General features: G+C 43.7%; 1 protein-coding gene across 1 annotated transcript in view; it reads right to left on the bottom strand.

The window, feature by feature from the left end:
• Positions 1-13307, bottom strand: part of LOC115309787 (4-coumarate--CoA ligase 1) — a 75343-nt gene that overhangs the window by 30105 nt on the left and 31931 nt on the right. The window contains exons 4-5 of the mRNA XM_040219949.2: positions 9696-9898; positions 9109-9277 (exon numbers count right to left, since the gene is read on the bottom strand). Coding sequence (XP_040075883.2) covers positions 9109-9277; positions 9696-9898 — 372 coding nt within the window. The remainder of the gene's footprint in view (positions 1-9108; positions 9278-9695; positions 9899-13307) is intronic.

A 13307-nucleotide genomic window follows, 5' to 3' on the forward strand; every position in this document is an offset into this window, starting at 1 on the left:
GTTCGCCATTCTTTTCTGCTGTCATCCTCCTTCCTTTGTTCAGATGGTTTCACCCAAGGTGCGAAAAGTATGATATGGTTGTAAACCTGTCGTAATTGGACGTATTAAATCTTAGAAGAGCACGCCAATTTTAGCAGTTTTGTCGCGGCCTAGAATACGCATCTCCAGCCCCAAACACATGAATGTGGAGAGAAAGTGCTTGCCAAGAAGCAGGGTGAACAGTGCGGAAGGACAACATAAAAATTCTATTTTGTTCGTGCCCCCCCCCCCTCCTTCCGCTCTCAGACTGTCATGTCTGCCTTAAACCAGCCGCTTGGTACAATCGCTTCAGGAGCGACAGGTTTATGAATTGTCTCTGGACTAACTCTCCTCCGTAGAAGGAAGTCCTTGCAAGATCTCCCTGATCCTGACTGGTTGTGCGATTTGACAGTACTAGCTGATATTATAGATCAATTTAATGAGCGGTAAATAAGATTACAGACACAAAAAAACAACTCGTGGCTGGGTTGTCTTTGAAGAAAATCTTTTCCAGCCTAAGCTTGATTTTGTTTCTAACACCGTCGATCTCTTTCAACAAAAAACCTTTATAATTCGTCTTCGTTTGAAAATATGTGTATTTCAAAAGTCTCCAGTATCCACAAAGCTGGTACATTTGAAAATATCAATAACTTTAGACCCATATCTGTATTGCCTCTGTTTAGAAAGTCGCGTAGAAAGTTATTAACTCAAGATTGTATAACTACTGTGCAAGCAAGAAACTGATAACTGATTATCAGTTTGGTTTTCAAAAGGAACGATCAACTGAATCAGCCCTGATGCAGATTAAAGAGAAAACAATTTCAAATATAGAAAACTATGATTATAAAATTGGAATATAATTAAACTTTAAAAAGGCGTTTGATTCAATTAAGCACCAAAGTCTACTGCAAAAAAAATTAGTGTCATTTGCAATCAGAGGGAATGCGCTGGAAATGATTCGTAATTATTTATCATCTCATTTTCAATATACAAAAATACATGGTATTAAGTCAGAGTAGGCACCCATTAGATATTGTGTTTCACAAGGCTCTATTCTTGGGCCTTTATTATTCCTTTCACATGTAAACAACGTTGTGACTGTGCCTCATCACGCGATATTATTCTATATGCTGGCGACACGAACGTCTTTTTATCAAGCAGAGACTTGCTTCACCTCGAACGAGTCTCCAATAATTGTCTGCAAATTTATCTGTGTGGTTAGAATATAAAACAATTGCTCGTTAACTCTAGTAAAACAAAATATATTACTTTTAGATCAAAGAGTAAACCAGTTTCACACAAATTTTTGTTTCGAAGGATTAAAAAATTAAGGGCGTTAGAACACACACATTTGTAGGTGTGTTGTTTGAACAAACCCTCAACCGGACACCCCACATAGAGAAAATGAGATGCTCTATATCCAGAGCAATAGGGTTATTAAATAAGCTCCGGAAATACTTACCAAAATGGTTAAAGTTACAATTGCACTATACACGTATTCATTCACGTCTGAAATATAGTATAATAGTATGGGGTACAACTACAAAAAACAATATAAGCAAGTTACTTATACTGAAAAAAGAAAAAGAAAAGGCCGTTCGATTTATTGCAAACCTTCAAAATTTTCGGGAATATAAGATATTGACTGTAGAGCCACTTATGACCCTAAAATATCAATCAGTGTTTTAACAAGATCAGACAGAATAGATCATTGTTTGTTCGCATAAGAAAACCCCAGGAAACTAGCCTAGGATGTAGTCGTTACGTAAAACGCGAAGTTTTTACAAATAGGGATACCAGCAACTTGCATATCTCAATCCAGACGCACTGAACACATACCCTACCATAGCTCAAATGGTGCAAAACAACGGTTCCCTTCGGACATTCAAAGATAACATTTTAACATATATTTTAAGTCTCTCATCATATGCAGTTAGTATTTCTGCTTTTGAGTTGCGAGTTGCCTTCAATTATATTTTGAACATATGTCCGTAGGCAATAGAATTCATTTCAGTGTTTGTTTCCTGCTGTGTGCTGTAATAACTAGGGGCTGAGGTACGATCAGACGACAAGTGTTTCTTCTTTTATCGCAGCCCTCCCCCCCAGACTCTCCGTCTGAAATAAAGACCACATAATACATACATACATACATACATACGACGTACATAATACACACATACATACATACATAAACACACACACACATACATACCTACCTACCCACCTACCTTACCACCCACCCACCTACCTACCCACCCACCCACCCACCTACCTACCCACCCACCACACACATACACACAAACATACGTACAGAGCGCGACACCGTTAGCGCGAACAAGCGATCACCAGTTTTTCCGGTTTTTCTCTTTGAAACCAAGAGATGTCATCCTAGTTAATATTGCTACGGAAAGAGCTCATTTAGTTCTATAATGTAAGCGATAAAATTTTGTGCGCGCTAATATTGTTTACTAGTACAATGCGAAAATGCACCGATGTCGTGTTCGCGCTAGCAGTGCCGCGATGTGTACACACATCAACGAGGTAGAGGGGCTTAGAGCGATAAACCGGGGTTCCGGTCTGCACTCGAAAGTGACCCCCATAAGGAGGCTGCCATTGTACGCAAATTTGACCACACGTCACATGACCAAACCAAATACGTGACGTCACAGGAAAGATGGCAGCGCCCATGCAGCGGCTGGCCCCAGCTGGGCCGGAGCTTGTCGGATGCTTTGTTGGTTGTCGTTCGTCTCGGCGAGTTGATTTCAGACGCGGAAGCCGTCATATGAGGCCGGTCGAAAGCGAGTTCAAAGTTCAGCGTGGTGTTTGACGTAGGTATAACGTGAAAATACGGAGAAACGGTGTGCATTTCGCTGGTGACCGACCGGGATATTGCCACGGAAGAGACAATCTGACCTACGTTGCTCGGACCTCGGATTGATTCGGATACCGCTAGGATAAAATTTAAGGCGACGTTTCTGTGCTCTCGTTGACCATCGGAAGCTTCGAGGTTTGCAGTGAAGCGTGTGCAATATATTTGGATACACAGTTTAGCGACGGAAATTGCGTGAGTCGTGCCTGGCGGTGTGCAATCGCGGTGCAGCTTCGATCAAATGACCGAGGGCTCACTTCGGTTGTGCGGCGCACCGGAAGGCTGCCTTGAAGCTGGTAGTTCCCGTGCCGTGCTGAATGATGCTGTGCTGCTTACAAATTGTTCCGGCGTAGAAGTGCACTTTCACGGAGCACAGGTGTGCGGCGCACCGAAGAGCTGCCTTCAAGCTGGTAGTTCCTGTGCCATGCTTTAGGTGATGCTGCGCTGCTTCCGAAATTGTTCCGGCGTAGACGTGCACTTTCACGGAGCACAGGTGTTGCAGTTGGTATTGATACCGCTGGTCAGTCGCACGTTTCGTCAACACAAACGTTTCATCCACACTCGTTACGTGAATTGCAAGCTGTCCGGACATTTCACCGAGCGTGTTACGTACCCAGCTCATGCCGCTTTGTAGCAACAGTCTGCAGTGGCTCATTACCAGAAAAGTGGTCCCACATCCATTTCAGTTCAGTTCGTCCACGGCAGTCGCCAAACCCCGAAGGAGAGGATTTATTCGGACAGAATGCCACTAAAGCAATGCAGCTTCTTCAGTGGTCAGGATAGATTCTCTTCTGCTAGTTTTGTTATACTGTCACGGATCCTTGTTCCAGTCCTATCTTCTATCAATATTCACTATTCTGAAACTCTGCAGGTCATGCTCAGCTGTAATCGTATGTTCAGGTGGAGGTGCTGGGCACTTTACCCGTAGCCCTTCACTCTGTGTGAACCCGGCGGCTCTTCAGCCGAGTTACCCGATAATGGGACACGGCTGGCGGACTATTCTGCGTCTTATACCCCTGTCAAGCCGTAGGCAAAGTCCTGACCCGAGCCTGGCAGAACAACCGCAAGACGACCGAGTACCACAAGGAGGAACCTCGGAAATACACCACGAAGCACCTGAAATCCGAGCCAGTTGCTGCTACCAGGAAAAACCACCGGAATTCGGTCTCCTGTCAGAAAATCCGAACCTGACTAAGCCAACAATGACAAACCTGTAGCAGCAAACCGTGTCCCCTCCCACCATTGTTTGCATGCCCGTCGCAAATCACACTCCGACGCTTTTTCACGCAAGCTGTATGAAGACGTCAAGGACTGGATTGAACAATATGACAGTGTCGCCCGCCACATTGGGTGGACAGACAACCAGCTCCTGCAGAACCTATACTTCTCATAGAAGCAACTGCCGGCGCTGGTCTGAGAACCATGGATCCTCCTTAACGTCATGGGAAGTTTGCAAGATCAAGCTGAAGCGCGCATCCGTCAGCCAACATCAACGAAAGAGAGCCGCATTCTTGATTTTGCCCAGGACATTGCCCCAATGAGAGCGCCACCGAACTCGTGGAGGATGTTTTGCGCTTGATCGAGCGCCCACACCCACGCCCACGCCGACCTTGATGCTACAGAAGACAAGAACCTAAGAATCCCATGCGCCTCACGTGAGGGACAACACGTTCGGCGGCCTTGTCCGCAACCCCCCAACAACAGTCGAAGTGTTCATATCACTGAGGCTTCCAACATGGAATGTGCACTGCATGCCCGAGCCTGCCACTATGAACAACTTCCCGGCGTCTCGACACTCGAGTTGTCCAGCTACTACTTCGACGCCAGCCTCCCAGGCATCCATGACATCACCCACGACGTTGTCTGGGAGGAGATCAGGAAGCTACTTCCTGCCATCAGTTGCCCGGCTTTTATTTTAATTGCCGAGATTGTTTCGGAACAAGTTTGACAGGTATTTCAACCGAGACTTCTGCGAGCGAAGCGGTATCTGACAAACCAAGGGCAACTTACGCCACAATGGCACGACGACCGCTACCGGCTGCCCCTTAGTATTCAATGCCAAATCAATGAGACACTCTAACGCCGAAGCATTCCCGACATCGTGTGTAGGACTGCGCTCAACAAAGTACACCGAGGAAAACGTAGGTGATGCGAATGTGCGACCGAAAACCACTTTGCTACCACTGCATGAAGCCGACCATATCTACCAAAGCAGCCCGTACCAATGAATTGGTCGGCGAGGGTTCGTGCCAAACGACCTTCGATTACGTCTCGAGGAGCGACCACGGGAGATTAAGGATTACCTTCGGCGACCTTTGTCCCTGATGCCGAAGGTGCTGAATCGAAGATTCTGAATCCCTGATTACCCCAAAGCTCCTCATGTCCATCACATCAACAAGAGGTAAGCACGACAAAGCAGGTGAGCGGCGATGCAGTGACAGTGGATTTGGTGTCGGTTGTCGTCCAAGGACAATACCTAAAAATTTGCTGACACCAATTTTCTGTGTACACTCCACGAAGCACACAATTTCCAACTTTGAGGGAGAATGCCCCTGAGTGACTTGAAGGAATAGAATGGTTGGTTGCTCTCAAAAGTGAACTGCAAGCATCACCAGACTTGGATAGCAAACAAAAATTGTTGCCAGCTTTCAAGTCAACGGTGCAGCAAAAGGCACAGTCACGTAAGCAATACATGCCCGAGCTTGCTACATTGATGCCGAAAACTACCAGGAAAATTTTCGTATTAGAAGCAAGCCCTGCAGCTTCAGTGCACATGACGTATGATTACAAGACAGCATCAGTCGGTCAAAGTTGCCACTCGACCAAACTGAACACCGACGTGCCAGGAGCGTCATCCGACAACAAGGTCCACAGGTACTACGACTGAACGCCTGACACGAGACTGTCGCAGAAAGAACTCGTTATGGAACTATTTACTAAGAATCAATAATTATGTAATCAAGTGGAAATTAACATATTTGATACACTAACCAGATAAACATATTTCCGCTTGCCTTCATGCCTTGAGAGTCTACACACCGAGAATTGTGTCCATTGCACGCTCTGGACGTTACGAGGACACTCGCTTCTCTGACCCTTCAATATTAATTAAGGGGTCATACCAGACTGGCAGACTTCTTGCAAGGGGCTGCACTCGTTCAACCTTTCCTGAACATGTGGTGCACCCAAAAACCAACTCCAGTAATGTGGAAATGTTATTTATTAATTTATTCCTTCCAGGGGCCTTCGTAGGCATTGCAGAGAGGATACTTAAAGCTACACACATGATAATAGCATTAAAGCACACTGCTGTAACTTGCTAATTGGAAAAACAAACACACCTCTGAGCATATAGTTTAATAGTATGTGTTGATGCATTGTTATATAGCATGACACTTCCTATATGTATGACACAATAGACCCTTTCAGAACCTTATCAAGCAACACAACCGTCACCATTTTTTTCGGCGCTAAGCACACGAATGGGCCCCAGTTCACGTCGAACGCCAATGCAGCATTCGAGTCCAATAGGTGCTGAGCCGAATTCACAGGGATGGCGGACATAACATTCTTGTCGAACAAATACCCAAAGTATGAAAGCCTGGGGTAATTACAATAGTAGCTACTGTAATTTGTTTCATCAGAATTTGGCGGACGGCAAAGGCTACGGTCTCGGTGAGTCAATATACACATTGGAGAGAGGCACATGACAGCATATCACCAGAGTGCTCGTCTGCACAGATTTGTCACACACCTTCGCTCCGTCTCTCTGATTGGCTCGAGGGGGCTGTGGCGGTTGGCCTTTTCCAAGTTACGGTGATGCGAAGTATAGACAGCCCACACTTTTAAAAAGAGTCTTTCGAAGAGACCGAAAGGAATGGTAGTCAACATTTTTCAACAAGACTGCTCTCCAGGCAAGGGATGAACACAAATATGAATCATCTTATCCAGGTAATTAGAACAATTAAATAATTGACCGACTAATACAACGCACTCTTGATGGAAAAGAGTATAGCTGCAATAAATCCTACAAAACAGAAAAAATGCGCAGTTAACCTATGCATGCACCAAAACAGTTGTTTTTATAGCAAGTCGAATAGCTTTGAAGCAGGTGCCTGCAACGATTTATTCTTCCCCATACTCAATAAAACGCCAACCACGTAGCTGAAAATAAGGGTGCACTTCGCACTCACACACACACACACACAAAAAAAAAGGAAGAAAAGCGATCGAATGTAGAATCGTGGATTAGCACAAAAGGTTAAAATCGCAGGAGCTTCCTCGCTAAAAGTTGCTATGGTTGTTAGGTGACGGAGGGCTGAAACAACTTCCCTTAGGCCCTAACGCGACGTATACATTTCGCGTAGATTCTCAGATATTTCAACGTTCAAACAAAGCTAAGAGAATGCGAAAATTTCATGTTAAAAGCACTCAAAGTTCTATCGATCCTCGGACACATCCCGGAATCCAAGCACCGGTACGGCGATGCAGAGCTGATGCTGTCTCACAGGCGTTAATATCCAGATGATCCAGAGCGATCTTGCGCAAAAACGGTATAAAGTCTCATTCCTTCATATTTTCACATTATACCTGCGTTAGCGAGCACGAAGAAGCCCGAAGTCGTCGGAAAGCAGCTGCACATCACGGCTACCGCGCACCGAACAAACTCGCATCCGCCAGCTCTGGGCGTCTGGGCGCTGCCATCTTACCTGTGACGTCACGGCTCTTGCGAGGTCACGTGACGAGTGGTCACATTTGCGTAAAATATGGCGGCAACCGGGGGGGTGCCACTTCCGAACTTCCGGTTTATCACTCTAAGCCCCTCTACCTCGTTGACACACATACACACAGTGTGCTCAACTGCTAAATATGACGCAAGAGCGGCGGCTGAAACTGACATCATGGCTGTCTAGCGATTAAACCAATGATGCGGCAGAAAATAAGGCGGCTCTTCTAGCGATTGTCGGCACTCCCCGATACAATTATAGCTTTAAATTTTTACTTGTTTGTTTTGTTGTTTTTGCCATTCTGTTTAGTCACACCTATGCGGGGCTGCCACACCCATGCGGGGCTACCATATCGAAGGGATCTTGCAGTTTCTCTGATAAAAGCCACCTTCTTTAAATAACAAAAAAAAAAAAAAACGAAATCGAAGAGCGACATTTGTTTGTTTTCTTTTTATCGCCGAGTCACGCATCGGTGATTGTTTCGGAGCTGGGAGTGTAACTCTAGAAAACAAGAGCGGCATAAGCTGCCAGAGTGAGCCGGCAGATGACGGATGCAGTCTCTCCGGCCACCGCTGCCGCGTTATATTTAACAGTTGAGTACTCTGTACATGCACACACATAATACATACATACTTATGTCCCAATGGTTAAACAATCGAGTGCTTAGACATTGCGCAATTAAGGCTGGGCGTCGATTAAATGTTTTACCTGATTACTTGCCACCCTTTAATCTATTAATTGATCGGTCTCGTTCATTTCTATACATTTATTTTTAAAACAATTCAGTATAATATTTTGTTGGCTTTCGCTGAACATGCGATAAACGGCGCAATATACAATTTCGATTATAAATCAACCTCAATCTTAGTTCAGAACAGTTCAAAGACACTCACGCTCGCAGATTATTGGTTCATCTGCATAAGTCAAAGGGGCTTGTCAATATTCTTCGGCAAGAGCGATCTCCTTTGAATGATGATAACACACGCGGATTTTTTCAGTCACGCACTAGTCACCTAGCTGTGTTTGGAGATTTGAGTTTGTACTTTGTCCCCTTGTTTTCCTTCTCCTGTGATTATTTTCATCGTTCTTGTCCTGCTTGCTTGCACCTTTGCATTATTTGCTTTATCATAAACACTTCTTTGATTGTTTTCAATAGCCTCTGCTGAACTAAATGGATACTCGCACGGCATTCAAGTGGCCGGGACAGGTGTAATCTCCTGCACCTTGTCTGGAGTTACAAATCTCGCTCCTACAGTTTAATTTTAGTTACAATTTTACCTAAAGTTTACCCTTTATACAGATGTACTCGTCCACATCCGCGTGGTGGAAGTGTTTCATTTGTACTTTTTTTTTTTTTTTTTGTCAGAATGTTACAAAATATCCGGTAACAAAACTAATCGCAGATAAAACAATACTTGATTAAGCGGTCGGTTAATCGACACTACACGCAACAATATTAGCAACGGATGTAAATTATAATGTTTTGTGCCGTACCTTGTACTTTTTCATTGTGTCTAGCATTTTTTCTATCCCAGCTGATTTCGACAGAAGAACAGTCCTCGCTCCAGAACAGGCCAGTCGAAGATAATTCCGAAACCCCATAGCCGCTGTAATGGGTACCCAGGAAGCAGCGACATCGTGATCACCGGAAGCTTGATAATACCTTAGTTAAAAAGAAAAAGCTGATCAACTGTTTCTGTTAGACAACTAATAAAACTTTAACACTGTCTCGTCCCAGTGTACGGTCTAAGTACATTTAGGTGGGTTAACTATATTAAACGTCCCCCTTATGTAAAAAAATAGTGTGCGATATAAAAGTGCAACGAGTTTACAAAATACCGAAGGCAAGAATTGATAATCAAATCTTCCGTTGAAGGGTCCCGTCTAATATTATTCGACATTAGCCTCTTATATTTTTTTAATGAATCTTTTTCCTCAGTATATGAGATGTCTGAATGCTTTTTTCTCGCTAATAGGGGACGGAAGTTCCCCGAGGAACCTTATATTGCAATCGAATACAGCGAAGGCTGGCGCACACCCAATCAGCGTGGCAAAACATAAACAGAAATTGCGAAACCAACCCTGAGCGAGGTAAAGAAGCCGCAATGCTGTAGTGCGTGTGTTCCACGGCCTTCGGTCGACCCGTTGTGCCGGACGTGTACAAAAGCACGACAAGTTCGTTCTTTGGCTCCTCCACTGGGAATTCCCGGTAGGTTCTCTCACTGAGTTCTTTGAACTCGGTCGCAGAAACGAATCCAGGAGCGGTTCCTGTGGTGAAGTAGCCCTGAAAACATTTAACGTGATGTCATGACCTTTTCCCCCGGTCGGTCAGCTAATGGTTGGAAAAACTATAGAGGGTTCACGAAACGCATTTTGACTTCCGTTAAGCAGCGTTCTGCCATGTTGCCGAACAGTGAACGCCACTTTTTTCCAGTAGATTGCATACATACGCCTAGTTATTGGCCTCGTTTCTGGTGTTGGTGGAACGCACACGGTGACGAATGACTCCATCGACTACAGAGCTTAGTAAGCACGACCGGAGGTCTATTTCGGTAGTATAAACGAACGCCTATTTCACTTTTTATTCTTTCGAAATCGCGACGGCAGCATCTACCGAGGGGTTTTTTTCCGCCGTCAGGTTTACTTCCCTACACCTGCTCGACCTAAGTTCCAATGAAGCCCGGTAGTCGATTTGTCCTAATTTCGAATAACAATTGAGTATGAGCTGATTCCTGTTTATTAGGGGTGTGCGAATATTAGAAATTTCGAATACGAATCTAATATTTTCCTTATTTCAAACGTATTCGATTTAAAAATTGCATATTCGGAAGTTCCCGAATATTCAGCCAAAGAAGAATATTTGGGGAAACCGGTGAATATTGGCACAAACTACGAATATTTGAGCAAGTATCGAATAATCTGCTTGCCACACATTCTCCTATGAATATGTTTATTCACTAAGAAAGGCGTATGATGCGTGCGTTATCGGTCTGCTCTGTTTCTATCTGTCCGATGGCACCAAGACAAGATCAGTTTCTGTTTCTTTTTCACCAAGCTTTTGTTGTGTGGCGCTTTTATAGCAATATGTGATGTAATTGCGCATTTTATAGATTGATACAATAAAATCAACCTCAAGAGTGAAATATAAATATAAAATAAATCTCGAGAGTGTTATCTAATATAAATGGTTGAAAATTTAAAAAAAAAAAGAAAGCTATGTGCGAGCAGAACATTGCATCGCCATCGACAACAACGCCTGTCACTCTCGCGCAGTTAGAACTCGGGATGTCGCGCACCTGCCCAGGTTCGAGTTCGACTAAGTACGAGTTTTTCGAGCTTTCAACGTGATGTTCGAAAAAGATTCAACTGAAATTCAACTTCTGTGTGCATGCGCAAAATTAAAAAAAAAAAAAAAAAAACTGGTTGGCTTACCTGGCGGAGGAAAAGTGCAATATTTGTTGGGTTTATTGGCATCACTGGTTCACATTAATAACTAATGAAAGCGTTAAAAGCGCATATTTTCGATTTTATATGATGTAAACATTCGCAACCATTTTATAAAATATAAAATAAAGTAATTTCTAAATTCGTTGTTTCCCAAAATTCGAAATATTCGTGTAGCACTGTCCACAAGAAAAACCTCATCAAACTTTAGTGAAATTTCGCAGGTTTCCCGATTAAAGGGTCTTTCTACTGGCGGAAATGTGGTCACGGCGCGTAGGGAGCGCTTATTTCTGAACATATTGAACTGTTAATTTTCCTACACGATAGTTTGTGATGAGCGCCTTACTAGAAGCATCTTTAGCCTACTGCAGCCCAGTAAATTGCAGTTGCATTGATTTATTTTAAAAAGGCGATAACACCTGCTGTAACCTCTTGTTTTGCAATTTTTTTATTACAAGACACATATTCGATATTAGATTCGATATTCGAATCCCGTGCTTTTAGTCTTATTCGTATTTGAATCGTATTCGACAATTTCAATATTCGCACACCCCTACCTTTTAGGTTTCCGAGTACTCAGGCAGAAGCAGTCCACTACGATGCAAAAGAACTCGGTCTGGAAAACACTGCCTCCGTGCACAAAGGCATCGGGGAAATGTTTATCAACATGGCCCCCGGCGGAGATTTCGTACCGGAAGTGCGTCATGTGAAACCGCCCCATACTGCATTTCGAGAAGTAAAATGTGCCTGATATCCTCGACTACACGAACCACCCTTACGATCGTGCAGTTTGAACTGTTCCCGATATTTGTCTCGTGACGATTATCACAAAATCAATGAGTCAAAGCCACGGGTAATATCTAAAAAAAAAAAAAAAATACCGACATTGCTTTAACGCAGGCAAAAAGGCAAATCTAGATTGGTTTATTTTCGAAGGTTTCGTCTAAGTTCAAAACGCTAAAAGTATGGATGAAAGATTATATTCCTGGAGACAAGCCACCCAAAGGGAGTCCCTTGCAAGATATATGAAGGCTGTTTTTTATACTTTACAAATTGTTTTCAAAAAGGCCGTAAAAGCTACTCCATTAGTCTGCGTAGGTGAGTCGTACTGCCAGGGGGGCATAATTAGGCGGCTATTTGCCAGACGAAAATGGAACAACTAAAATTTGTAAACTTTGTAATTGGTGAAAATAAACACAGGGTTCTAATCAGAAACTTGCTGAGCGTCATCGAAAACCCATTAAATCAGAAAATTATAGAAGGTCTCAGAGCCGTGCGGGAAGCACGGCTAAAGTCGTGCATCGCGGATGACAGTGCACCAACTCAAAGGCTATTGAGAGGTCCCTTACGCGCTCTTCCGCAGGAATGCGCAAGCTTCGCTCTGCTCAGGCCATTTCAAAGCATGGTATGCCTAAAAGCTGTTGGTATATTTCCTGCGTACGATTGGTTTAACCGGTGATAACAAACGTACAAAAAGCACCTTGACGGTGCACTTTGGCGCCGCTTGATTACCTCTGTCGGATTGTAGTGTTCCATACGGTCGAACTTGACGTAAAGCTGAGTATAATGTAAAACTCCCTCTTGATCTTTTGACGCATGTGTTCGTCTAGACGCAAAGCAATTCCTGTCACTTGAGCGCAGAGGCGTTCTTTCTACTCTCTCAAACCACTCCAGACGAGGTACCGTTCCGGAATAACTTCTTGCGTGGGTGGTTTAACGTCGTGCGAATAAAGCGACGTTCACACACTTGCAAACGAGTAGAACGAAGAGAGACGAGGCCGGGTTTTACGCCTCTTGCGACGTCTTAGGACCGGATGCGCTGCGACGGAGCTAGTTCTAAGACGTCGCAAGAGGCTTAAGGGGAAACGCTACTCCGGAAGGCTAACTTTTGAACCGCTTGTCTTATTTGCATGAAATTTTCAGGGTGCACTCATAGCACTGGGCAAGGATGGTGTGGGAATTTTCAACCCTATAAATTTATTCCATGATGAGTTACATAAAAGTTCATAATAAAAAAGTGTATCTAATGAGGAAAGCTATCGTTTAAAAAGGGTAATGAAAATGGCCAGTTTTTTTGCTGGAACATACAGCAGAATACTTGCTTCAGACGGCTATAAAAAGAAGTTTCAAAAATTATAAAATTTGTTTACATAAATATGGAAAAAAACGTTTTTTGGTGTACATTTGACTTAAAAAAATATAAGCTTTTCATAACAAAATACCATAAAAATGCAGAAAGTAAGTTCGCA

The sequence above is a fragment of the Ixodes scapularis genome, unplaced genomic scaffold (assembly GCF_016920785.2).
Source record: "Ixodes scapularis isolate PalLabHiFi unplaced genomic scaffold, ASM1692078v2 PGA_scaffold2__306_contigs__length_199485367, whole genome shotgun sequence".
Taxonomy (NCBI): Eukaryota; Metazoa; Arthropoda; class Arachnida; order Ixodida; family Ixodidae; genus Ixodes; species Ixodes scapularis.